Raw genomic sequence first — 27,816 nt, forward strand, 5'->3', positions numbered from 1 at the left:
TATGTTTATTTCTATGGTGGTGACTTTGCAAGAAAACAAGACCAGGAGAGGTATTTCCTCAAAGGCTAAAAGGAGGCATGACTACCACCACCACTGCTTGCCAAGGGATTTGCAAAGCGTCTTGAGGCTCAAGGTTAGTATGGGAGACGAGCCAGGCTCAGAAGAAGTTAGCACAGAGAAAAAAGTTAGAGTGTTTTTCCCCCTTTTAGCCAGCCAATTCAACAAAGTACTTCAGATAGTAATGCTTAGTGGTCAAATAATGATGTCTTTTCTGCAGTGATCATGTTTGGGTTTGTCTATTTCCTTTATGCTTGTGAGGTTTGTAATTGGAATTTTAAATCCTTGGGGGAAAAGCTATTTTTGTAATTCAACTGGGATGTCCTTGTCTTAGGGTTTCCCATTGCTTCAGTCCCCTAGCCTGGTACTAGACCCATGATAGTGTTTTGTCTTTTAGATGAAATGCAGAACTAAGGACATGACTACTGGTGCTTATTAAAGATTCCTTGCTATTTTCACAAGAGTAGGGGCGTTAGACTCTTGTCTACTGGCCAACTTCTAAATCGGGAGATTACGTTCTGCTTTCCTGAATTCCCCTAGCAGAAGCAGCCATCCATGGTATCCTACTTTGCTTCCTGTGCTAAACTGTTGTGTGATGTCATTAAATGGCACTGCTTTTCTACTCTAGAAGTGACCGCTTCTTAGTGGAGTGGTTAATAAATTGGTACCTATTGTCTGATATTGTATTTGACCTAGTTTCAAACAAATTAAAAGGTAGGCTCTGACAGTTAAGGATAAAGTACAAAACAAAACAAAACAAAACAAAACACCCTAACAGTGTACCGGTTGTCGTGGAGCATTTTTAAAAAAACAGTATGCCTTCTCTTCTGCAACACAGACAAACAAATTAATGCATTTTTCAAAACTACACTAGTGGTTGACAATAAGTTGTTATTTTGCCTCAAACAGGACGATAGTTCTAACAGGGATGATGAAGTTTGAGAGGATGTGATCACATATCACAAACTAGTTAAACCATCTCTTTTGTCTTCGGGTTGTATCTAACCATCCTAGACAATTGATCTGTCTATTTCATAAAATCTCTCTTTAAGGAGAGTCTTCATCTTTCCTGGGTAACATATGTCAGTGTTTCTCAATCTTTCCATAAAAACTAAGTTCTTATTTTTGTTTAACCTCTGTTCCACCTGCTGTAGCTTAATGCCACCATCTTTTATCCATCTCTAGCTTTCTATCATACACTGGTATTGAGAGGCAGTGTAGCACAACGGCATGGTTTTTGGAGTCAGACATGCCTGCGTTCAAATCCTGACTCCATCACCTTCTAGGTGTGTGATGTTGGGCAAGTTACTACTGAGGTTCAATTTCCTCATCTGTAAATGAGCAACTTCAGAGGGTTACTGTGAGGATCAAATGACATAACATATTATTTGAAGGGTTATGGGGTAGGATGAGGCATGGTACTCAGAACCCAAAAAGTGCTCAATAACTAGTAGCTATTTATCTGATTAGGTACACAGATCTGACTTAATTCATAAACTCTTTGAGAGTGGGAAGTGTACTTCCTGGATTTTAACATAAGTACAGTGTCATGCACGTACTATGGCACAGAGGCTCAATATTTGTTGAATGAATAAACTTATTTTTCCCCCAAGTGGAATGAACAGCCCTCACCTATTTGCAAGATCCCACGCATTTTAGCTCAAAGGTGACAAATCTGATCAATCCTCTGATGCCTCCAAGTATGCAGATAGATACCTCACTTTGTCTAGATGTTTTGGCATGACGTGGACATGATGCAAAAAAACTTACACTTTCTGTTTCTATCAGGTTCATTTCTATGAATTTTTACATTTGATGATTGTCTCAGGTGCCCAGAATGGGACTGACTCAATCATCTACCTCATCCATCCAAGCATTCTTTGAGAAATTTTTAAAATGAATACTAACGACTATCTAATTATATGCCTAAACAAAATCTTTCAACTTGTGACTAAGTATACTACCTGCCCTATTTACCTGTAAGATCTATGCTGACTACAGATATATTTCTAATTCGCTTTGTTCCCAAGCCAGCCCCTTCTCCCAATTACCCACCGCCGCAAGTTCCAGAGCACAATTAACATCTGTGAACCAGTGAGGTGTTGGTTAGGACTTTATTTTTTGCTTTTAAACGTCTTCACGGGGCTAGGAGGGGAAGTTGAGGAACAAACAGAGGATATATAGATTCAATCGGGCTGCAATATTTGTTGATAAGGAATAGAAAGGGTATTGCTCTTTTACCATAATCTTGGAAAACTTTTGGTGCGTGCTCAGATTGAGCCACTGCCCTGTGGCCATTTCCCCGACTGATTTGTACAGACTTTAGAGGGGCGATCTCAGGTGTGGAGCTCTGAGCACCTGCTTGCTCACACTCTGGCAGTTCAGAACCCAGCGTATTTGAGGCCGGTGGCTCAGGTTCCACGTAACTCAGCTCAAGTGTCACTAACACTATGTGCAGCGCCCGTCATCGAGCTGGGCTTTGAGACTTGGACACTTAACTTCGGACTTTCTTCTTTCTCCCCACTCCCCTCCCACTAGTTTCCCTTTCCCTCCTCTGACCCGGGGCGTGCCCACCTCTTCCCTTTGCTCCCACTCTCCGCTTTCTTCTTCTTTCCTTCTCCTTCCTTCCTACTAGGCTTCGCGTCTTTCATCCTCCGAGAGCCGCGGGGAGGGAGGCTGAGGCTCGGCTCGGAGGAGGAGGCGCGAGGCCGGCGGGACAGGCGCGAGGTGCCGAGCCGCGAAAGCGCGGGGCGCGCGCCGGGGCGGGGGCGCGCGAGGGCTGACCGCGTGGCCGGGCGTCCGGGTCAGGTAGCGGCGCGCGCGCGCGTGGCCTACGAGCCCCAGGCGCGCCCCCGGCGGCCGGGGCCGCAGCGTGCTCGCCCCCGCCGCCAGCTCGCCTCACTCATGGGTCGGAAGCGCTGCGTGGGGGAGAGTGTTCCAAGATGGCGGCGGGTTGCTGCGGGGTGAAGAAGCAGAAACTGTCCAGTTCGCCCCCCTCTGGCTCGGGTGGCGGTGGTGGCGCCTCCTCCTCCTCCCACTGCAGCGGAGAGAGCCAGTGCCGAGCCGGGGAGCTGGGACTAGGAGGCGCCGGTACGCGGCTCAACGGTCTAGGAGGTCTAGCCGGAGGAGGTAGCGGCAGCGGCTGTACCCTCTCTCCCCCCCAGGGCTGCGGCGGCGGCGGCGGGGGAATCTCCCTGTCGCCCCCTCCCAGCTGCGGAGTGGGCACCCTACTTTCTCTCCCGGCCGCCGCCACCTCACCCTCGCCCTCCTTGCCGTCCACCGCCTCGTCCTCATCGCCCAGCTCCCGGAAGATGGTGGTGTCAGCGGAGATGTGCTGCTTTTGCTTCGATGTGCTCTACTGTCACCTGTACGGATACCAGCAGCCCCGGACCCCCCGGTTCACCAACGAGCCCTAGTGAGTACCGTGCCCACCGCCGCCCTCTCCCTTGCGCTCGGGATGGGGCTCAGAGTTGAGGCAAAGTACGAGTCAGCCTCCCCGCCGGCCGCTGCCCCTGCCCCTCTCGCTGCCCCGGGTCCCCGGAGCCTCTCGCTCTGAGTAAGGGCACCCCGCGCTTTCTGCCCTCAGAGGCAAGCGCCTCACACTTGGAGCGGGGTGCTGCTGCGAGAGATGGCGCGCTGGTTCCCAGAGGTGTTCACTTTCTCTTTGAGATAACTTCGAGGAGTTTTGACCCTCTCCTCTCCTTCGCCACCCTGCGTCTCGTTCGCCCGGGTTTGGGAGCTCTGGTTCCCTCACGATGTTGACTTCTCCTGGCTTGGGTTTCCTTGACCCCCTGTGAAAGCCCCGCCGGTATTCCCGCCCCGCGTACCTTGCACATGGAGAGTTACTCTTCCGTTGCAGCGTGAAAAATAGCAACTACCCAACTTCTGTTCTGCTAGTGATGGAACTTAGCTCCGGAGCCAATGAAGTTTACCCATCTTTTTCTTTCGGGTTTCCTCGTGTCCTGAGGAGGGAGGAGGTTTTTTCAAAACACATTTTCCCTTAGTACCTATTTTTATCCGAACATACCCATTAAAATGTGTTTCTAGTGAAGCGCACCGCCGGCTCTCTCACATTTAAAGAGTGAGACTTTTTTTTTTTTTTTTTTCATTCCACCGTCTGGGTAATAGCTCATTCAAAGAGAGCTGTCCCCATAGAGCCACTGTCAGTTTGTACATTAAGCGTACATTCGCTTTTGTGTCGATTTCACTTTTAAGAAACCCATGTTAGGCTCGACAATTCGAGAAATAGTTGAACAGTAGTAAGTGTGTAGGAATTTTTACGGTTTCCTTCGGTTTTGTACTTTTAGTTATTTTACCCTTCAAGTGTGTGGGTGAAATTATTTAAAATAACACGGTTACAGCTAAAAGCCAGGTTAATTCTAGTCCCTGTCCACTTGGATGTGTGGGAGATGGGGCATATGTTGTTTTTTTAATGTGTAAACTGAGTATAAACTGACTTTTTGAGTTAAATGCTAGACAGAATGTAAAGCCCAAGGAAGGACAGAATGACAAAGAGGGTGATTGTTTTTATTATGAGTACTTAGCATCAACAGGAAAAATAATAGAGAAAAATTTCAGTGAAACTTATACTGAAAAGCATCAACCCTTTTTCTAGCTAAGACAAGTGCCCCTTGTCCCCATATCATAAATACCTGAATTGATGTTCTTTTTAAACTGCTTCTTTTCATTTTGTGAGATTAGGGGATTAGACTGTGACTGGATACGTATAAACACTTCTGCCTAGACTAAAAATATTCAATTAATATGTAACGTGGAAATTACAATAAAGTGTCCTGGAAATTATAAATTTGCTTCGTTTGTTTTCTTTGGCTTTGATGCTTGAAATGTATTTTTGCCACTCTTCTGTGGTCTGTGCTTTTTCTTTCAGACTTGGTTCCTCTTTGGGCATTGGTTCATAAGAAATGCATGAAAGAGCATAGAGACTGATACTTTGTCAAATAAATTAAATATCTTGATAAATTTCATAGTTTTAATTCTAGAAGCTTAAATCCTAAACCCACACCTGTACTTAGCCAATTTAGTTTTTGGTTAAGAAGTAGAATTCATCTTGAAAAAGACTGCCATGTTAAAAAAAAATCTATGAAATATTTATTAGGTTGAGTCACTTATTTGTGACTTTTCTGCCTTCTCTTGGATGTCTATGATGTATTAAAGCCAGTCTGGGGATGATACATAGGTTGGCTCAGCAAAGTCATGGGACTGCAAAAATTCACTCCTGTTCAGTTATATGAGTTTGGCAAAGGCTGTTTTACTATTCACGCTCCATTGCTCCAAAGCATATGCGAACACACTTTCAGGAGGTGCTATTTTCACACATTTTAAAGTGAGTTTGGGTTAACTGAATGACTGTAACAAGAATTTTAAAAGGAAAGTGAGCTTGACCATCTCATACAGGAAATGCTTTTGAAAATGTCATTTAAAAGTGGCTACTTTGCACACGTATTTAGGTATTGATTCTCCTCTAATAGTCCACCCACTGGATTTCTTTTTCATGGAATTAAACAGAAAAAATAAGACACCCTTTTGACCACTGTGGATATGTTGAAATGATGGTGGAAGAATAATAACTATTATTTAGCAGGGCTTGGCTGTGTCATGTATTCTACCAAACAATGAATTTAGAAGAGCCACTGAACATGACCAAGGGGAGAATGAAAGTTCACTTAAGTGGAAAGAGTACTGTATGTTATTTTCATTTATCTTAAAGTCATTTTTGAGGTGGACGGTGGAAAAATTCAGGAAAGTTTCTTAAAAGTAGTGTTTGATTATGGAAGTGAAATAGCTATAATCACTTGACAGTGCCTTAGTAACCAGAACCCATTTTCTTTCTGTTTTACATATTTAATAGCATTGTGTACTTATTAGTGTGGCTTGGTGCTGGGGGTCATAAGACAGAAATAGGCACATTGCTTTTCTTTTTTTTCCTCAGAGTTATTAGGATCGTGGTGTCATGAGCAGTGCTGTTTCAGGTCCTGTCTCTGTCCACCAGAAGACGTGCTTTCGACAGTGGCACGTTCTCCCGTGGGAAAGCACACCGTTTTCATCCCTTCCCAGGACCTTTATGTCAAAATGTCTGTCACTGGTGAAATCTGCCTTTTATAGGCTTAGAAGTTCTAGCTTCATCAGTGACCCTTCCACTCTGGAAGGTTATTAGAGATTTCCAGTGATCTATCTGTTTCAGGTTTGTCGGGGAGGATGTCACTATAGGAAAAGGCTGTGTGGATACAAATTCTTCACTGTTGCTGCTGTTTCTTGGAGTACCTACCTCATTGCGAAGAGGTAGCGGTAGCTGGGACTTGGGAGGACAGTGGAAATCTGTTTAGTGGAAAACAGGTAACATTTGTGTTCAAAGTGAGGAATGAATTACTGAATCCTTGGTCTCAGTTGCACAGCCACATTTGCCCACAGAACTAAGATTCAAGACATGATTAAAAAAATGACTTTAGGTGCATTTTACTGTTCAAAGTCAGAGTTCTTAGATTTATATTGAATAGATGGGAACACAGCCACGTTATCGGAAACCATTTGCTACCATAAAGGGATCCACTGTGCCAGGTGTCGAGCCAGTTAGACTCCAGAACCGTCGCTCTCAACCTGCACATTCGAATCACTGAAGAATTATTTAAAATATGGACGCCAGGGTCCCAACCCCAGAGATTCTGATTTAATTGGTCTTGGATGGGGCCTGGGCATCAGGATTATTAAAAGCTCTCCAGGTGATTTTAACATGCAGCTGAAGAGGAGAACCAGTGGTTGTATTCGACGAGGCCTTTCTCCTGAGATTCTGATTAATTTGGTCTGGGGTGGTTCCTGGGTACTCGGATTTTATGAGCACCCTGGGTGATTTTTGGTAAACAGCTAGTTTGGGAAACACTTGCAGTGTGGTCTGCAGAAGACATCACCTGGGAACTTGTTTGAAATGTATGTTCACAGACCCCCACCTCAGACCTGCTGAATTTGAATCTGCAGTTTAACAAGCTCCCCAGGTGATTCTTATGCACATTAAAGTTTGGGGAGGAGTGGTTCTCGAACTTTAGGGTACATCATAAGCTCCTGTAGTGCTTGTTAAAACACAAATTGCTGGGCCCCATTCCCAGAGTTTCTGATTCAGTCGGTCTGGGGTGGGGCCGTGAATTTGCATTTCTAACAAGCTCCCTGGTGATGCTGCTGCTACAGTTCCCAGGACCACAAGTTGAGACCCACTGGGTTAGAGAGTGGTGAAGACCTGAATAAAGTAGTTGAGCAACTGTAAGGGAAGGGCAGTTTTCACTGTCAGTTTCCAATATAAAACTTCCTGCTTCCGTGTTAGTATATTTTATCGTGGTCTTTCTAACTTAGCACCAGGGAGATTGAAGGCTGCCAAGATCATCATAAGAGTCTGAGGTTCTTGGTTTGGTTTCAGTCCGAGGTGGGGTTGGCAGGGAGGAAACCCTCACCTGGAAACCTGCGGTACAATTTTAGGTCTTTTTTTCAGAAATTGTTAAATGTGGGGGGCACATTTTAGGAATTAAAAGAAGCTCAAGTATATCTTTAAGTGAGTTGTATTGATTTTAGTAAGTCAAGTCCCCCTCTGTTCCCATAAAAAATGCTTTGATGATTAGTTCGCTTAAATAACATGTTGTGATGAGATTTTGAAAGCTTTTACTTATGCTTACGCTTGCATTTTAAGAATTTCCCTCATTAACAAAGAAATATAAAAGGATCCTGCTAAGGGACTGGGACTGTTCAGTCTTTATATCTTTAATGCTGTGTTGCATGTCACATCCCATGAACTTTTAATTTTAATCTTCTTACCACCTTTGAAGTTAATGCAGTACTACATTCTGTATAGACCATAGCACATAAAATATGTTTTACTATTAAACATCAATAAGTGTGGTTTTTCCATTGCAGTGAACAAAATGTATTTTTTAAAAATCCACTCCTGGACATGCAGATTTTGAGAGACTCTGATCAGGTGTTTGAACAATTACCTTTTTCTTGTCGCAGTAGTCAAATTACTGTTTTTCTGTGTGCTCGGGAGGAATTGGGTTGCTCTAGGGAGGTGAGAGGTAGGCACTTTGTTTCACCAGAACAGTAACAATCCTATCGCATGTTAGTAAAAAAGATGATTTGATAATGCAGCTCAGGTCAAAGTGATATTAAATCAGCATTTTAAACACAAACTATTGTATTTCTAGTATGTCTTCTTTGGATGAAGACTGACCAGAATGGCCAGAAGGTGTATATGTTTCTTGCAGATAATGCTACTAAGCCATTACAGATCTCCTTATCTATGCTAGTGTAATGGTCATAATGGATAGTTCTTCTTTTTTAAAAAAAATTGTCTGAAAAATTGTTGAGCATTTTTGGATGTATTATATGGGTTGTTTTTCAACAGTGTTGATTTCCATTGGAAGGCAGTCCGGTGTCCTATCTTACTGATAGAAAAGAAAGCAGGCATGCCCCCAGTTGTCATTTATGCTGTAAAAACCGTCAGTGACTGAAATGGTAGGATGTAGAAATATAAATTACAAAATTATTTTTATATCCATGCATAAAGGTGTACGTAGGGCAAGGTATATTTAGTTACAAAGGAAAACTCATTGCTTATTTTACCTTCTCCCCCATGTGGCCAAAGGGAGTGATAACCTAGCTCATGATTTTTCTTGCTTATGTATTGTGTTTGTGCTGTGTTCAGGTCCCAGTTAGTGGGTAGCAACCAAGAAGGAACTTCTGCTGGGATCTCTCAGTCCAGTGGGAAGAAGGACCACTACTGAGAAAGAGAAAAATGCTCTGTTAGCCCATGCATAAGTTGCTTTTTTCTAGTATGTGTTTCTCAGAAACATACTAACATTCACATTGTTGTCTTTAAAAGACTATACACTTTTTGAAATTGTATTTGCGTTAAAACACTATACCCTATTACGGAAATTTATTATAATTTTGAAGTCAGTTGTGCTTCCCATTAACAGACCATCTTTTTGAGAATGTATATGTGTGAAACACTAAAACTTGTGCAATGAGATTAGTCAAAGTTCCCTATTTCAATAGGCGTTTTTCTGTTCTCTCCATGTCACACATGCTTGCCTGTTTTAAAGCAGCACAATGACCAGGGCTTTTGCATTTAAATTTTCTTAAATAGTCTTTTTTTCCCCCAACTTGTGTAATAATGTCTCTTTTTGATACTGTTCTGAATCAATTAAGCTAAGTGAGTGAGGACCAGCAGTAAAACCCAGGGGCTGCCAAGAATGGACCTTCAGTGTGTAAGCTGTCTTTCCACAATCAGTAATTGGGCAGTCGCTCACAGGACACTGGAAACAGTGTGGGAAGCCAGTGGTTGTGTAGGTGGGAAGAGTAGATTCCCAACAGTAAACTTATTTAGAGTTGAGCTTCTGTAGTTAGTGTTGCTAAGAGCAAAAATGAGCCACAAGCTTATGTAGTAGAAAGAAAAACGCCCATAGGAAAAAGTATGGGGCAATAATATAGCTGGTTGGGTGGGGCGTATTTTATGTTTGGTCCAACTGTAAGTGGCATCTTTTCTATCAAGTGTGGGTGTATTTTCTACAGCTTTTAATGTATCATACTTTCAAACTTGCTCAACCTTAAAAATGTTAGTGTTGAGTAGCTGAGTGGAAATTATATGTCACTGGGGAAAAAACCCGTTTTTTTTTTCTGTTTGTTTGTTTTTTTAGCATATACATTATGCTGAGTTCCGTGGATGGAAACTAGAGAAATAGAAGAAATAGTTCTATCCTCACAGAACTCACAGTCTTGTTCAAGATATGATACAGATATCAGAGTTTCTTAAAATGCTTACAGAGCAATGTATACATGATTACAGGTGAATTAGATACATGAAAAATGTTGTACCTAAGCATGGTAATGACATGGGGTAAAGGAGTGGTCAGGAAGAAGGCTTTTGGGAGAGGACAACTTTTGAGCCAACCTTTTAAATGGCAGAAGTACAGAGACTTGGTAAGAGTGGGTATGACCAGTAGATCTGGAAGTCTTACTTGGTTGTTCTCAAACCAGTTGCTGTCACTGCCACACCCCTTGCCAGAGCACTTGGGGATTCCCAGCAGCTGTCTTCAGTCAGCAACTTGCACACTCAGCATTCGCCATACCAATCCCCTTGCTCTGGTCTCTAAGATCATAAAACTTCAAGGAAATGGAAAGTAGCCTTTTGTCCTGGGAACCCTCTGGGAATGCTGGATAAGAAATACTGGATCTGATTATAGTTTCCCATGTTAGGAAGGGAACAGAATTTGAAGACGAGCCCTCTAGAATGTAGGATGAATTGGAAGGAGAAGAGTCTCAAGGTAGGGGAGCCCAGCGAGGCTTAAGGTGATGAGGGCAGGAGGAAAACTGGCGTTGCAAAAGTAGGGAATGCACCCCAGGGACAGAGTTTGTGAATAAAGGAATGTTGAAAAATCAAGAAGTAGAAGAAGTTGTCAGTGTATGCAGAGACTCGCACCCTAGGACCAGGTTTTGTGTAGGAGTGGAAAGATTGCAGCTCACCTGTTTTTTGGTTTCCATCATTGCCTCTTCTTTTCTTGGCTCTGTGCCTAGCTATTCTTGTGCTCAGGAGAAGTTTGTTCAACAGCTCTGTTGGAATGGCAATGAAATTTGATCCCAAGTGTAAGAACCTACCCCGCCCACCTTTCACCTATTCCCAACTGTTATCTAATTTGAGAGAAAGGAGAAGACATGTTGGTTTGATCGAGTTTGGATCACATATAAAGATGGCTGAGAGAGCTCTTGGATGAGGATCTGAAATCAGGTGATTGCATGTGAGTAAAGAGGCATTGCAGAAAAAAGAAATCTACGAAATTCCCATTGCTGGGGCAAGTGAGGCTTTGAACATAATTCAGAGTTTGTTAAGTCTGAGGAACCAGGAGGATGGTGGTGTCAGTTAAAAACGTGGTGGGGGAGGGGATGGGAGGAAACAAATAGTTGGTCACATGAAATCAGATTTCTTAATATGTATATTTCAAGTGTTGGCAGTTAGCAAATGTCATTTCTTTTTTAATTAACAGAACCACAGAGCAGCAAAGAGCTATTGTGATGATTTGGTTTGGTTGGTCTCTTGGGATCTCTCCAGCCTCCCGGTCTCCCCAGTCAGTGACTTTGAACTGCCGAAATGGGTAGAGATCAGTGATAGTTTTAAGCTTTGTCTTGCTAGTAAAAATACCTGACAGAATGATGGGTTTCCCTAATGTAGGTTTATACATTTTCTCAGTCTTCAGGCTTATGAATTTGAAAGCACTCAGTGACTCTTATATTTCCTTATGTGTTTATCACAGCACAGTTGTCAACAAAATAGAGCCTCGTGGAGGACCATCTCAGAAACTTGTATTGGGTTGGCCAAAAAGTTCGTTCAGGTTTTTCCGTATGATCGTACAGAAAAACCCAAACGAACTTTTTGGCCAACCAATAGCTTCAGGCCTTGGATTAAAGGAAATCTGTGAAGGACTGAAAGTACTGTCCGGTACTAGATTCTAGGTCCTATGTCCTCAAGCTTAGAAAATAATCAAGCTGGATCTGTTTTGCAGCTTTGCCCAGCAGTGAAAGGGAGATGTTATCAGTGGACAGGATTAGCCATATTGCTTTGTGATCTTTGCAATCTTCAGTGGATAGGCAAATGTGAAAAGTTCTGCTTGAGTCCAGGCCTGCTAATATTAGTTTTTAAAATAAGGTCTGTGATAGTCTTGATGATTCTTGCCTTTCCCCTGTTTCATTTTACAGATAATCCACACTGTGACCCAAAGCCACATGCAATGCTGGGAGAGCACAGTTGACTGTATTATGCAATATCCTGCCAGAAGATGCTGACCAGCTCTCTAGTAATGGAAAGTAGTGAGATTGACTTAACTGCCTATGTAGCTCGCCTTGCCATTCCATATACTTTCTGTAAGCATATGACACACAATTCTAGTAACATATCTTATAGTGAGATCTTGGATTGCTGCAAGGTGGTGACACCAGATTCACTGCTTTGCTTCAGGCACTGGTGGATCTTTGAGTCATTCTCATAGTATGGGATCTATGAAAAATCGGTTTTGGTGCTGTCAGCCCAACGGCCACAGCACTGTGTCTGCCTCAAAGAAATGCTCATGTGCTAGTCACGTTGGTGTGCTTCTTCTCCATGCCAGTAGTATTGCTTATGTAGCCTAAAGACCACGTGGTTAGGTATAGGTGGTTTGGGTACAAATAAGTTACATCTCTGGTACAACTTGGACCTCAGTACAAACCTCATTGTAGTAAGACAAATACCCTCTGTATCCTGATTTTGAACAACAGTGAGGTAAGTGTTTAGATGCTGGGTGCTCTTTTCACTTTTTTTTTTTAAGGTGGTAAGTGGAACACAGTGTTGGTGATTTATTCACTGAAGAAGAATCTCATGAAGTCTTCTGGCTTTTTTTCTATGTTAGAGTATTACTCTCGATGCATTTCATGAAGTCCCCCATGATTAAAACAAACAAACTCCCACGCTTAGTTTCCATTAGAAATAAGAAACTTGCCAGTAGGTTGGCCAGGTACTTGATTTTGTGGAATAACTCTTTGATGGTAGAAGTAGGGGGCTAGGCAGTCAGTGGTTGAAAATGTTTGTTCATTTCCTGGATCCATCTACCCCACACCCTTGTCAATTAAAAAAAACCCCACAAGAACAAATGGGAATGATACTGCCTCTATTTCTCTGACACTAATGAGGTGATAGGTGGTTTGTGGTGTATTTTACTCTACGAAGTCCTCTAACCATTGCCCTGCTCGGCAAGTTGTTTTGCAGAAATCCACCCTTCCACACAGAAAGCATGGCTCTGTGGAGACAGAGAGTCACACAGGGCTGGAGGCAGGAGTAGGGGGCGTGTGGGAATCAGTGAAGGAGAAAAATGAGATTGTTGTCAAGTGAGGTGATGCCTGGATTCAGGGCAGATAAAGAGACCAAGTGTGTAGTCTGGAGCAGGACTGCTGCAAGAGGCGTATTTTACATGATACAAACCTAGGTGTCCCTCCTTTAGGACCAAGAGTCGTGGCACTCTGGTTAAAAAGAAATGATTCCTATCAGCAACAGATGCACAGAATGAAGTTTAATAACATAAGAGGACTTGCGTACGGGTCCCCCGAGTGCTTCCTAGAGACCACATTGAAAACCATTCACATCGTGTCCTCAGAATGAGGCCTCTGGGTAAGTTTGGGAGCCGTGGGACAAGTAGCTTAAGTATAGTCCAAATGGATAAATGTAGCCACTCTCTGGTCATTATCCTTTCTTTTCTCGATTTATCCTCGAACATAGTTATAAATCCTCAGGTATTCAGATGTGTCTTATTTTTAGGCATGTGTATTTAGGTATTAATAGCCTCTCCTTAGATGTATGACGTTTCTTTTACATAGCTTGCTGCTCATAGTTATTCTCCGTCACAAAGATTATGGAGCAGATACTATGAAAGGAGAGAGCCAGATGTAATGTCTGATTGCAGAATGCAGTCATAGGAAGGCATCCTACTGAGTATACTTGGCTCTTCTGTACCTTATCTCCAGTGTCTCTTAACGGGACCCACTATGGTCGATTTAATTTACAAATTACACTCTCAGAGGTAACTGGGGTATCAGCTATTTTTGGTTAATGAATTTCTCTTCAATCCTATAGATGTATACTGATTTTAGCAAGTTTATTTTTATTGTGGTAAAAAACACATAACGTGTGATCGAACCTGTTAACACATTTTGTAAGTGTACAGTACTGTTAACTATAAGCACCATGTTTAGCTTACTTTTTAAAGGTACGTAATAGTGGCTCTACCTCAAGCAAGTAAGTTTTCATAGGAATGTTGAGAATCTTTTAAAGATCTTACCAACCCACATTAGAGATGCATGAAGCCTATCCCCACTTCGTCCCAGCTTACCCTTCCCCCCTTACAGGAGAGCCTAATTTAGGCTTTGAAGTATTATTTTTCCAAACTTACTGAAATTTATGAGTAAACTAGATTAAAGGCATTAGAGGCAGAAACAACCATTTTTAAAAAACATTTCAAACTAGTAGCATTTCAGTTAGTATTTGACCTGGCATTTATCATTTGCTTTGTTAGTAGACTTAATACCAACTACCTGTATTTGAACAGAGCTTGATTTTCTAGCTTTCCTTTTAGGTCATTATCTCATCCTCTGTTCTTCAGGGCTTTCTAACGAATTAGCTAATAATAATATAAGGAAACATCTTTGACAGGTCAGAGCTTGGCCCTTGTTCACCCACTTTTAAAGGTGGAAGGAGGGACCAAAGCATTAAAGGAGAACATTAGTTTTGACAGTTAATCCTGATATTCCTGAGAAAATGTGTTTTCTAGAGAGATGGAAAATTGGAAGACACCTTGCCTCATGGGATATTATAAGTAAGGCCTTTCAGTCCATATGTGTGCATATAAACTGGTTAAGCACTTTTTGAAATTGCTTCTTATAGTGTACACATTTGTTTCTAATGGAGAGCTCACATCTAAATGTGGTAGTGGCATCTGTGAAATAATAGGTATGGTAAAGTCATGGGTCTTGAAAGTTGTTTATTTGCCCTGTTGTCTACACAACCAGTATGAGGTTCTTTATCATTAGCAGAGGTGCAGACATTTTTAAGTAATAGCACTGAATTGTAATGCATTAATTTGCATTTTGGAGCAGTTTCTAACTTCTTCCATTTAGAGATGCCTCTGCACTTCTAAAGGAGAAAATAGAAATTCCACCATGATTATCCCTTTGCTTGTAGACATTTAAAAATGAATATTTGTTCAAGCTTCAGGATTTATTTGCCAGCATTATCTTAAGACAGTGTGTTTTACCTCGAAACCTATCTCTTATTCTAAGCTAGTACTGCTCTTCATATTATGGTTAATTCTGATATTTCAGTTCAACAAGTGATATAACTGTTGTGGGCAGAACACTGGTAGGCTCCTTTTTGGGTGCGGGTGAGTGATCTATAAAATAGACATAAGGCATGCTTCCTGCCTTTAAAAAAGCTTGCAGTCATATTGAGGAGACAAGATTCAGGAAACAAGTAATGAGGTCACATATGACTTAATGGCCAAGTGAGTGATGGAGACAACGAGGTCTGTAGGGAGTTTGGACAAAGACTAATGTGGGCTGGGGTTATAGGAGGGCTTCGTGGACAAAGTAGGATTCGGGCTGGGTAGGCCTTTTTCATAGATAGATCAAGCATTCTAGACAGGGAAACAACTTAAAGATACAGAGGTCAGAATGAGCATTAGACAGTAGTCAATGGGTGCCACAAAGGTAGTTTGAAGTGGGGGAGATCCTAGCAAGAAAGGGGATCCATCACGAGACTGTTGCTGTAATTCAGGCATTGGGAAATGAAGGTCTGCCAGTTGACAATTTTTAACTGTTAATGGCTTGTGAATTGCCTCTGTCTTGGTATAGTTTCCCTTTTGTCCAGTTAATTATGCCTCAGCAGGTTCTTTAATGTCATGAAGCCTGGACAAGAGACTGGGAAATAACACAAGTAGGAGTCTGCTGTGTAGACAAACTACTTTCATTCATCAGTAGACATTCAGCATAAGTCAGTTAGATTAACATTGGTTTTATCACCCTTTGCTGAGTGCCTTCTATGTACGGTGTTCTTTTTTTTTCTTCTAAACTTCAGTATCTCAAACATAAAGCTGGGGAAATTGAATAGCTGCAAAGATTATGTAATTGAAAAAATAAACCACCCTAATTATTATAGAATTAAATGGCTTTAAGCCACTTTTTTCCTCCATAAATTAATGAAGAAATGTTACTTGGATGTTGCAAATGTAACCCACATAAGGTAGGTACTGGGAATTATAATAATTATAGGAGAATTGTGTACTAATTATTGAATGATGTTATTTATTAAATTAGCTTTAGATTAGTCTAGTGGGTGTATCCTTATGGTTCTTTTTTTTAAATTTTTTTTTTTTTTGGCTGCGTCGGGTCTTCGTTGTTGCGTGTGGGCTTTCTCTAGTCGTGGTGAGCGGGGGCTACTCTTCGCTACAGTGTGCGGGCTTCTCATTGCAGAGCATGGGCTCTAGGCACGCGGGCTTCAGTAGTTGTGGCTCGCGGGCTCTAGGGCGCAGGCTCAGTAGTTGTGGTGCACAGGTTTAGATGCTCCACAGCATGTGGGACCTTCCCAGACCAGGACTCGAACCCGTGTCCCCTGCATTAGCAGGTGGATTCTTAACCACTGCACCACCAGGGAAGCCCCTCCTTATGGTTCTTAACATACCCTATTCGAGAGTGCTACAACTCTTAAGACACAAACTATATAAGCAAAATCTTTAAAGGTTTTATAGTATTATTTAGAAACAAAACGCTAAAATAGTTTCCTGAATTACAATAGAACAGCATATTTTTATTTTTTGTTGAACAGTTGCTCTTTGAAGACAAAAGAGCAAAATTCTCAGTCTTTTGTTGATAATTTGTCTTTAATTTTATTAAGATACAAGTTTAGAACCCCCAAATTCTTCTTCAGTGATCACTGTAAAATTTTATTTCAGTAACTCACTTTTTTTGTTCTCTAGAATATGTTTCAGAATATAAGGAAATTATTTCGCAACTCTGAGACTGATCTCTGACAGGTTCTAGCCACATGAGCATGAATGTTGTGCCAGCATACTCAGGAAGTAAAAAACAACACTAGCACAATGCTTATGAACAGTGTTCTCTATGTAGTCAGTTTATGTTTATAAGTAGACCAGCTCTCCCTGATGTCATAGCCTTGAATTATGAATAATCTGTAACTTGAATTATCTGTTACTACAGTGAGGTGAAGATATACCAGATGTTAAAAGAAAATAGGGGTAGTGAAATATTTTTGAATCAACTTTTTTGGAGAAGAGATGGGTTTTGGCCTATATAGGTGATCATAGACCCCTGCTACACAGTAGGGTAGGAGGCCAAATGGAATCCAGTGGTTCTTAGGACAGACCACACAGAGGTCCCTGATCACTCTCAGTATGCTTAAAATCTTTATTAACAAAGGTGCATGCCCACACCAGGGGAAAGAGAGGTAATTTTGTTTATACAGGGTTGAACCACTTAGATGCCAATTTCATTTTTCACAGGCTTCAAACAATAGTCATGTTAAATGGGCAGTGGCCTCCATAGTGTAGAGCACAATCGAGGAAAAAAAAGTCAGTGGTTTTCCATTTTGGCTGTGGCAAGAGAACAAGCAAATCCCGTTTTAAAGTGAAACAATGGGTGTAGGTCCAAAGGGCCCTGGTTCCTGTCTCCAATGGGCTGTTCTTAGAACCTTTGCTGTGTTTATTTCAGTTCAACCTAGAGAAATTCAGGTCAATTTTTACAGAAGAGGAGCGTTTTAGCCTTGAAGCTTTCTTTCACTTTCATGAAGAGTTATAATTATTTGCCATCCCATAATACCCATTCGTTAACCCTTTATTAACTTAAATAACTTACACGAGCCCAGCAGGGCCACTGCTGCTTTCCTGTTCTCAGAATTGTTGTTATATTTATTTGAATACTTTTGTCTCCCAATCTCTCCCACCCCAAAATTGAAGCACAAATCTAGGAGGATCCTTCTCTTCCCCTTCCTCAACATAATTTTTCTATGGAGCTTCATCATTTTTGAAAGCAGTAGTCTTGAATATCTGAAGGCTTGGTAGCAACTGCATAATATATAGAATTTTGAACACTTAAATCCTAGCAGTGTTTAACCACTTTGCATTATCTAGAAAGCTATTTACTGGTCCTGCTAGTTTTCCAGTTTGGGGAGGTGGTGGAGTGATGGTGGTAGAGAGGTTGTGAATTTATGACTTCCAAGTTTTTTCAAACAGTGGATTTGAATATCTAAAGGAGTACATAAACACTGTTTAACTGGACTGATTTTGAATTCAGGGCAGTGCTAGATTTCAAAGATTTCTAGGTTTTCCAGGCAGTTTAAAAGCAGAGAATAAGTGAGATGTTCCATTGTGCTCCTTCCTGTGCTTCACCTGAAAGTGGGTATCTTTTTCTCTATGTGTATAACTGACATCATAAGATCTTTGTGGATTTATTTGATATTGTTTGTTATTTGGGGACTGACCTGGCTACACGTAGCTGTACGCAGGAGGGTAAGAACATGTGTTTATTGTTCTCAAGGAGGTATGGCACAGGCTTTAATCACCTGCTTATCTTTTACCTATGATTCCATTCTTATAGAAGATTGGAATGCTTGGAAGGCTATTTGGTACTATTTACTTATTTTTTTCTACTGTTTTGTTTTAAACTCTAGGTTTCCATATGTTTAGATAAACGCTTCTTTCTTCCCTAGTATTTCTGCAGTCAGGAGTTTTTAATCTATTGCCTAAGAATGCATTTTTGGGGGGGGGTCAGCAAACACACTGAATATCCTACATTTGGTGAACCAAAGGAATACCTTTGTTTGTTTTTATGGAAATTCTTGATGTGTCTGTTCTCCCATTAATATAATTTAGATGAAGAGGCGCAGATTTGAAGAAGCCTGACCCAAGGGATTATGAGTTATCCTGAAAGCACAAATAATATTCTAACATGTAATTTCCCTCATAAAATGTTTTATGGCAGGCTTGTTTATGTCATAGAACTGAGTCAAAGCTGAATTCAACACATTAGTCTCTATCCAAAATTAATATCTTCTGGCTAAGAACCAACACTGCTTTACGACTCTTAAAGCATTTCCTTATATTAACCATCAGCAGTAGAAATTTGCTTCATTTGGGGACCATTTATTTTCAAAAACAATTTTTTATCACTTCCTGAGTTATTGCGTAGTTTACAATGCAAAGAAAACATCCAGCGCAGGGTTGGATGATAGGATAGACTTACTAACTTAGCAACCCATTCGCACATATTGGCCTTAAAGTACATAAGATTCAAATTATTTATATTAATGTCAGCGAAATGAAAAATTATTTAATCAAGGACTGTAATGCTTGCTCATAAATTCCTAAAATTGCAGATTCTAAGTCCATGAGTTCTAAAGATACATAGTAGTGAAAACGTATCATGTTATATACCTTTATCATATGTTCATGCTGGTTTTTAAAAATATGTATAGACTAGAATAGTGAAACTATGAATGAATGATAGCATCGTAAATAGCACTGAGACTACTGTTGTTGTTGACTTTTATGAGTGAATTCCTCTATATTGAAGATTTGGTCAATTTAAATTGTTTTTCTCAGAGAAGAGCTTAATGACTTTGTAATCACTTTTACTGTGTTTTAAACATTAAGTCAGTGATACTCAACAGTTTTTTTTCCAGCAACATGCCTCTCTGCCCTGCAGCATGACCCCCAAACCCAGAGTCTCATGTACAAATTCTGGGTGCTAATTTGAGGGGTAGGGAAGTTATATGGAAAGCTTTATGTGTTGGTTCTCATTCTCTGCGCCACCGCCCCCATGCCCCCGCAACATATACAATACACACAAGGGTGTGAGCAGGTCGTTTTTCATGTCGAACCTGCAACTAAACTCATTCAGGACCCCCAGAACTCTCCAAATGAAGAACCGCTTATAATATGTTTGATATCTCCTAATTTAGTATTAGGATAATGCTATCATTGTTCTCAGACTCTTTCACAACTTGTAAATTTGGTTTGGCAACATGATAATGAATAGTCAGTTGTACGTGATGAAATAGTAAATGTTCTATTAAAATGAGTTTTTAAAGTGTTTATGATTCTTTATAAAAGTCAAGATTTAGAGCTTGTAATCACTGTCTTCCTCGTTTCATCTAAGAAATACAGTGAGACCTTTTCTTAGTAACCTTTCATCTGTTATGACTCTAGGCATTGAATTAGATGCTATGCCTTCAGTCCCACCATGACTTGGATAAGTCATAGTCTCTCATGTTCTGTTATGTAAAATTAAAATATGTGAATCTTTAAAAAGAAGCAATATTTTAAAAATACTTAAATGTAGCCAAATGTTTATAACAGTAAATGCATTTTTTTCATGTCTGTTATCAAAAAACATATATTTCCTTGTAGTCGGCACAGGTAAAATGAAATGTAAATATAGGTTGATCATATTTTACCTCTTCAAATTTTATAGATATTCACGAATACTTTAACCTAGAAATTTATGTGTAGATATCACCAGGGATCCCACATGTTTTGCTGGGCAGTTTTAAGAGCTGAAGGTTACAGTCTTTTTGGAAGACACCAGTTCCAGGAAGATTTTCAAACTCAAAGAAGGGATTTCAGAATATTGGAGTAAGGACCTCAGAAAATCTGCTCATCTAAAAAAGCAACATGAAAACTGGCAAAAATTTTCAAAATCAACTTTCTTTGGAATTCTGGAAATTAACCAAAGACTTCTAACAACCTTAGCAGCATTTATTTATTCATTAAAAACAGCCTATTTTCAGTAAGAACAGTGAATATTGTGTTTTAACTTGTCCTAATCCTACCTCACTTTCCCCAGTTCCATAAGGAAACCAGCAACCTTGCAAACACAGTAGCTATGAAAACCAGTAGCCACTGGAAGGGTCAAGCTCCCCAAATATCCCTGTCCCCATAGAACTGTAACTGTTTGACCTGTCTGGCAGCTTCATGAAAAGGCCTCATTCACAAGGCTTGTCTTAACTTGATGTGACTCATCCTTGCTTAGTGGAAAAGTCTTATCCTCAGGACATTTGTTTAAAACAGTTAGGGGCAATTGTTTAACATTGCATCTGCCCGAGGTAGTGATACCAGGAGGGGCAAAGAAGGGGCTGGTCAAAAAACTCAAAAGAAGGATCTGGAGATGAAATAGGGAGCTTTAAAAAACTCCAGTATATTCCTGGGTATCTACAAGGCCATACACATGTGCAGGGCTGGGTGCATGCCCAGGAAAGATCTGAGGAGGCCCTGTTTGCTCACCTCTGGCTGACCTTGAAAATCTGCAGAAGTAGGAAATGAAGACCAAGGCAGAGTTGTAAACTGCCAGAGCATTGAAGGCATGTCTCAACACACACAGGATCCCTTGGCAAGGGGTGAAAGACCTATTGGTTCAAGACATTTTAGAAAAATCTCTGTCCAATCATTAGCTGACCTCTAAGCTAACTGAGCAGAGACTTCCAGTGACCACATATGGCAGGGAATACAGACTTTACAGAATTCTTCCAGGGACGTCCCCAAACAAACAAATAGCAACAGCAACAACAAACCTTATATTCAAAGGAAATCATGCCTGAACAATTAAAGGAACGTTGTGAATGTCTTGCCAAATAAAGAATATCAATAGATAGAAATTATTTTTAAAAGAACCAAATGGAAAATCTGGAGTTGAAAATTTTAATAACTGAAATAAAGAATTTACTAAAGTGGTTCAACAGCAGATATGAGCTGGCAGAATTAAGAATCAGCAAACTTGATGATAGATTGAGATTATACTGTCTGAGGAACAAAAAGAAAAAAAGGGTGAAGAAAAATGAGCAGACCCCTGAGGCCTGTGGGACACCATCAAATATACCAGCATACATATAATAGGAGTCCCAGAATGAGAAGTGGGGGAGCAGAAAGAGTATTTGAAGGAACAATGGCTGAAAACTCCCCAAATTGATGAAAGCATTAATCTGCAACATCCAAGAAGCTCAACAAACTCAAAGTAAGATGAACTTAAAGTAGGAAAAATTCACAAGGATCCACACCTGGATGCATGATAGTTAAATTGTTGAAAGACAAAAACTAAGAGAATCTTAGAAGCAGCAAGAGGTAAGGAACATATCACAGACAAGGGAGTCTCAATAAGATTAATAGCTGATTTATCATCAGAAACCATGGTGGCCAGAAGGGCAGTGGGATGAGGTATTTAAGTGCTGAAAGAAATGGATTGTCAACCAAGAATCCTATATCTAGCAAAACTATCCAACATAAATGAAGGAAAAATTAGCATACTCCCAGATAAATAGAAACTGAGAATTTGTTGCTACAGATCTGCTCTTCAAGAAATACTAAAAGGAGTCCTTCAGGCTGAAGTGAAAGGACACTAGATAGTAAGTTGAATGCACACAAAGGAATAAAGAGCACTGGTAAACGTAACTACATAGATAAACATAAAAGGCAGCGTAAAGGTATCTTTGTAACTCTTCTCCTATTTGATTTAAGAGAGCTGCATAAAGCAATAATTCTAAAATTGTTGATGAGTTTATCACGTATAAAGAGGTAATCTGAATGACAATAATAGCTTAACGGAGAGGGGGAGGGACAGATTTTGTATACTGTTGACATTGGCTGGTATTAACCTGAACTAGATTTTTTAAAGTTAAGATGTTAAAACGGTTCCCAGGGCAGCCATTAAGAAAATGACTCAAACTGGAGGTAAGAATTTGGTAGTTAATTTTAGAAATCTCAGTGCTTTGACATGCAGGTTAGATTCTGGGAGAGAGATTACAGATTATTTTCAAAGTTAAGTTTTATTTGACAATTTCTTTTATATGCTGTAAACAAATACATTATCTATGTAGAATATTTTGGGTTCTTTGTAAGACCTTAATAAAATACTAAAAAGAACTTCATAATGATCATTCTCAGAACATTCCCATGAATTAGGAGTTTGTTCTTATTCCAGTTTCTAAGATGAGAAAACTACACCAGAGTGTTTAAGCCTTGCCTATTTCTTCTTAGTATGATTTCTAACATGGTGAGAATTATAATACTCAAGCATTGGTTTTATAACATACCCCTCCTCTCTCCTAAAAGTGCTTAATGGCATATATTTATTTATTAAAAAAATTTTTTTTACATCTTTATTGGAGTATAATTGCTTTACAATGGTGTGTTAGTTTCTGCTTTCTAACAAAGTGAATCAGTTATACATATACATATGTTCCTATATCTCTTCCCTCTTGCGTCTCTCTCCCTCCCACCCTCCCTATCCCACCCCTCTAGGTGGTCACAAAGCACCGAGCTGATCTCCCTGTGCTATGCGGCTGCTTCCCACTAGCTAGCTATTTTACATTTGGTAGTGTATATATGTCCATGCCACTCTCGCGCTTTGTCACAGCTTACCCTTCCCCCTCCCCATATCCTCAAGTCCATTCTCTAGTAGGTCTGTGTCTTTATTCCCGTCTTACCCCTAGGTTCTTCATGACATTTTTTTTCTTAGATTCCATATATATGTGTTAGCATACGGTATTTGTCTTTCTCTTTCTGACTTATTTTTGATATTAAAATTAATATGTTTAATAATTTTATGACACCCCTCAAGGAACTGGAGACAATTAAAAAATCTCTCTCTAAGCTTGTTTGCCTCTCTTTGAGAACTAATTCCCAGAGGCCTTCAATCTGATGTGCAGTATCTGTCAAAAAACATGTATATCTATTGCCCAGAAAGTTGGTTTCAGCTCAGGTGGAGTCTCTTTAGAGACTTGAGAAAAATTACGTTTTTTCTGAAATAAGTATGGCACATCAATAAAAAAGTTGAATCATTTTAATAGAAATGTCTGAATTTTAGAAGTGAATTATCTGTCAATGGGCAGATTCAATGCATCCTTGAAAAAGTTAATTCAAATAAATATTTCTTAAGAATTTTATATGTCCAAGGCACTGTGGGAGATTCAAAGAGAAGTAAAATGTGGTTCCTGCCCTCATCAAGGCTTACTATTAAGGACAAGTATGAAGGATTGTAACATGATGAAAAAAAGTTGCCTTTTATATTAATGCTTGCTTTAAAAATAAAAATAAGAATTATAATAGAGTTTTAGCATAACCTAACCTTTTGGAACTTAACATAACCTAACTCACCTAATGAATTACAGAGTAGACTAACAAAGTTCCAGATAATAAAACCCGTTATAACTTATAATATCAATGATTTGTTCCTATGGGGAGAAAATCAGCTCTCATTTTGACTTGCTTTCAGTTCTCTTTATTTGAGGAAGAGGTAATGTGGCAGGCAAAATGATGAAAGGCTCTGAGCAGTTTTGAATGGATCTTGACCCTGCTGCAAGTAACATGAAACAAGCACTGCACTGCTTCTGGGGACTGGCTGTCAGGATCAAGGATGTCCAGCAGGCAAAACAAGATTCCTTGTAAGTAGGAAGCTATTGAATGGGTGCTCTCGGAAGGGACTACCATCTTCTTCTCTCTCCCCTTAGGGATCTTAGTCTCCTTATTTAGCAATTGTTTATCAAGTTTAAAGAGCGAGTAGCTTAGCAATTTCATAGTAATGTTTCAGCTTAGAAGCAAGCTGTACATGGTTGAGGAAGGGAGAAAGGATACGGTTCTAGTATACAGATCAAGAAGGTGCTGGTTCCACCTCCATGAAGTCAGAGCAACATTCTCAAGGATGTTATGATAGCATAATTTCTTTCTATGACAGACTTGTAAAAGTCTTTTTATTTGCCCTCACAACAAACCCACTGTGCTATTTTAAGCAAATTAGTTAGTTTTACATTAAATGGTATTTTTAAAGTTATTTAATTTTTAAATTATGAAATGTTAATTAAATGAACTGCCTTCAAAGATGACTGACCTAGATATTAGTTACTGTGGGAATAATGAGATAGATAAGGCTTCCCTGCCCTTAAGAAGTTTATACTCTAGTAAGGGAGCTAAGTTATGCACTGAGATAACTGTACTACAAATAAGTCTTACCTTATAGAGGGAGGGACAAATAAACCCTATAGAAGTTAGGGAGTGAGGAGCCTGGATGGGAGATTTTAGCTAAGATGGCTGAAGAGTCATCTTGTTCATTGACATACAGATGTTAAAATAAAAATGAAATTTATAAATCACCCATATTTCCATGAAAAATCTTGCCTTCACTGGAATAAACTTGCATCTTTTTGAGCATTGGTGTCAACAGTTGCTGACCTGGGAATGACTGATGCTAATGAGAAGCTAATTTTTTAAGCATCATTCCCGGGGCAGAATCAGTGGTAAAGAATCCGTCTAGGTGTGGGGTTTTAAGAGTAAGTCAAAAGGAAGGGCCAAGATAAAAGGTCAAATTAATTCAAGAAAATCTGTGTCCCAAGATATGCCAGACATTGTGCCAGGAACGGCTAATGCTGTGGTCCCTTGCCCCGGAGGAGCTAGCTCACAGTCTAGCAGGAGGATGCACGCAGTGCTGGGTCAATGGAAGAACCTATCCCTAGATCCCATCCCATAACCCCTGGGCCTTTTAAACTGGGTGAAGGGGAATACATCAGATGGAAGGGATACTTTAAAACCTTCTGGCAGGAAAACTGTGTCCCTGGAATAAGCTTTTTTTGAAGAGGTAGTATGTGTACATGGTATGAAATTCAAACATCACAAGAGGACAATAAGATGTACGTCTCTGGGCTTCACTGGTGGCGCAGTGGTTGAGAGTCCGCCTGCCGATGCAGGGGACACGGGTTCGTGCCCCGGTCCGGGAGGATCCCACATGCCGCGGAGCGGCTGGGCCCGTGAGCCATGGCCGCTGAGCCTGCGCGTCCGGAGCCTGTGCTCTGCAACGCGAGAGGCCACGACAGTGAGAGGCCCGCGTACCGCAAAACAAACAAACAAAAAAACAGATGTACGTCTCCTTCCCACCCCTCTCAGCTGCCCAGTTCCCCTCCCCTGCCGCCACCAGTTTCTTGTGTACCTTTATAGAGATAGTCTATGCATATACTAGCATTTGTGTACGTATGCGTACCCTTTTTTTTGCACAAAGAGTAGCATACTATACATACTATTCTACACTTTTTTTGCAGTTAAGAGTCAATCTTGGAGATACTTCTACATCAGCACACTGAGAAATGCCTGGTTCTTCTATTTTTTCTTTTAGCTTTTTATTTTGAAATAATTATAGACTCACGGGATGTTACAAACGTAGTACAGAGAGATCCCATGTACCCATCACCCAGCTTCTCCCACAGGTGATATCGTCCTTAACTGTAGTGTATTATCAACACCAAGAAACTGACCGCCACAATAAAGTAGACTCCAGTGCCTGTTTCTGTTTAATGCCTGCAAGGTATCCTGGTGTATGGATGTACCATAGTTTATTTAATTAGTGCTTTATCTGTGAACATTTAGATTGTAGCATTGCTGGCAGAGGGAAAGACAGGAGACAATAATTATCCATGTATTCAGGGCCACTGCTAGCACGTACGTTGCCTTTGTGTGAATTTGAAAAAGGTGCCCTCCCTGGGTGGATGCAGCACCATAGGTGCATGGCTTGGAAAGCAGAATATAACCTGGGTAACTGCATTTAGCATCACTGCATGTATATCTCTTTGCACCTAAGTGGGAATCCATATGTGGGATAATGGAGTGTAATTGAAAATCTACAGCATGGCATCAGTGGTCCAATTTCAAACTTTGAAGCTGTCTTCTTTCCGACTTGGCACGTCCTCATCACCCCTCCCCAATATCTCAGTCATTGAATATTTTCTATTATTTGTATATGTGTCCTTCTCCCACATTGAATGGTAAGCTCCTTTGATAGCAGAGACCTCATGTCTTCATCTTTGTAGCTTCCTTCCCTTTCCCTCCTCACTCCATTATTACCTACATAGAATATTGTTTTATATAAAAGGGTTGAGTAAATTTTTGTTTAAACTTTTTCTTAAAGCAAGGAAGTTAAGAGCAGTGAATTTTTTAATCTGCCTGTCGGTACTTGAAGAGGTGTCACGAAGTTTTAAAATAAAAATTATTTCGAATGAAAATACCCACATATACTGCATTTGCAGGAGAGAAAAAGAGTGTGTCATTAAGTCAATCAACTAATGGGTGCTGCAATTTCAAAAATATTAAGCATTAAAGTATTAAAAGGAAGAAAATAAAGTAACTGAAGTCCTTGTGAAATTTTAAGCCAGTTATTGGGTTTTGGTTCCACCGAACATTGAAATGTGGGAATAAGAATTATCCTTCATAAGGGCATTTTAAGAACTCATAATGTGTACAAAAGAAATATATACCGTTACAGATAAAAGAAAGCATTTTAAAGCTCTATCGCAAAGAACCTGAAGTATTTTATATGTATTATACGCTTATGTTCAAAAGTACAGTTCTGAGAAGTTGCATAAATCTTGTGCCCTAAAAATATGCAGTGTCATCAGGTCTTACCTTTGTATGCCATTGATTTAGGATTAAAATTGTCCATTTTTACCACCGGGCTTTTTTTTACTCCCAAGCACTAGAAATGTTTTATGAAGTTTTAATTACATTAAGTATTTCATTAAAACTTACATCATTAGAACCATACGTGGTACATATCAGTACCGTTATAAACATACAAAGAAGAATGGAAATGTACTGTTTTTTAAACCATTTTCTATTGTGTAGAATTTACATTCACAATGTAACTAAATATAATTTAGCCGACTAACCATACAACCTAATTGGCATAAATCTTATACAAGTAACAAGTTAAAATAGATAATAGGAGTTGCAGAATAACTTGATTCCGAAGATTAAGCCCATGGCATAGGCAGTGAATGGACTTGACATCCATTTTAGACAGTTATGTATGCTTGTGTATAATATTTAAGGAGGTGAGGGTTGAGGAAGTCGTACTGAATAAAAGTGGGGGAAAATGCTCACAGTGAGGTATCAAGTGAGAATTGCTTTGCCAGCAGCACATATTTTTTCATTATAGGGAGTGACTGTTACTAGAAGAGAATTGAAGAAAACATTTGTTTTCCTTGATTATTTGCTGTAAATAATTTTTTTGTAACCAAATCAACAAACTACTGTGGGTTCATTTTGAGATAGAACATTGTTATCTCGAGGCTTTGTTATCCTGATGTTAACTGTAATGGGTTTTTACCTGTATTCCAGGAAACAAAGCAAGTTGGATTGATTCCAG

The 27,816-nt window shown here is 40.1% G+C and overlaps 1 protein-coding gene across 4 annotated transcripts in view; it reads left to right on the plus strand.

Moving 5' to 3' along the window:
- The first annotated feature begins 2,938 nt into the window (after nucleotides 1-2,938).
- The window catches only part of AMMECR1 (AMMECR nuclear protein 1), a 105,901-nt gene continuing 81,023 nt past the window's right edge, over nucleotides 2,939-27,816 (plus strand). For 2 of the 4 annotated variants that reach the window (XR_002642453.3, XM_022556654.3), the window contains exon 1: nucleotides 2,946-3,472. Coding sequence is in view for 2 of the 4 variants with exons in the window: in XM_022556654.3 (XP_022412362.1) it covers nucleotides 3,000-3,472 (473 nt within the window). In the remaining 2 variants the exon portion in view is untranslated. Of the gene's footprint in view, nucleotides 3,473-27,816 lie in introns of all 4 variants that reach the window. The other 2 variants (XM_022556656.3, XR_016391290.1) reach the window with 2 other exon arrangements.

Source organism: Delphinapterus leucas, chromosome X (genome assembly GCF_059928025.1).
Source record: "Delphinapterus leucas isolate spDelLeu-1000000601 "Yukka" chromosome X, BTC_Dleu_Yukka2, whole genome shotgun sequence".
Classification (NCBI taxonomy): domain Eukaryota; kingdom Metazoa; phylum Chordata; class Mammalia; order Artiodactyla; family Monodontidae; genus Delphinapterus; species Delphinapterus leucas.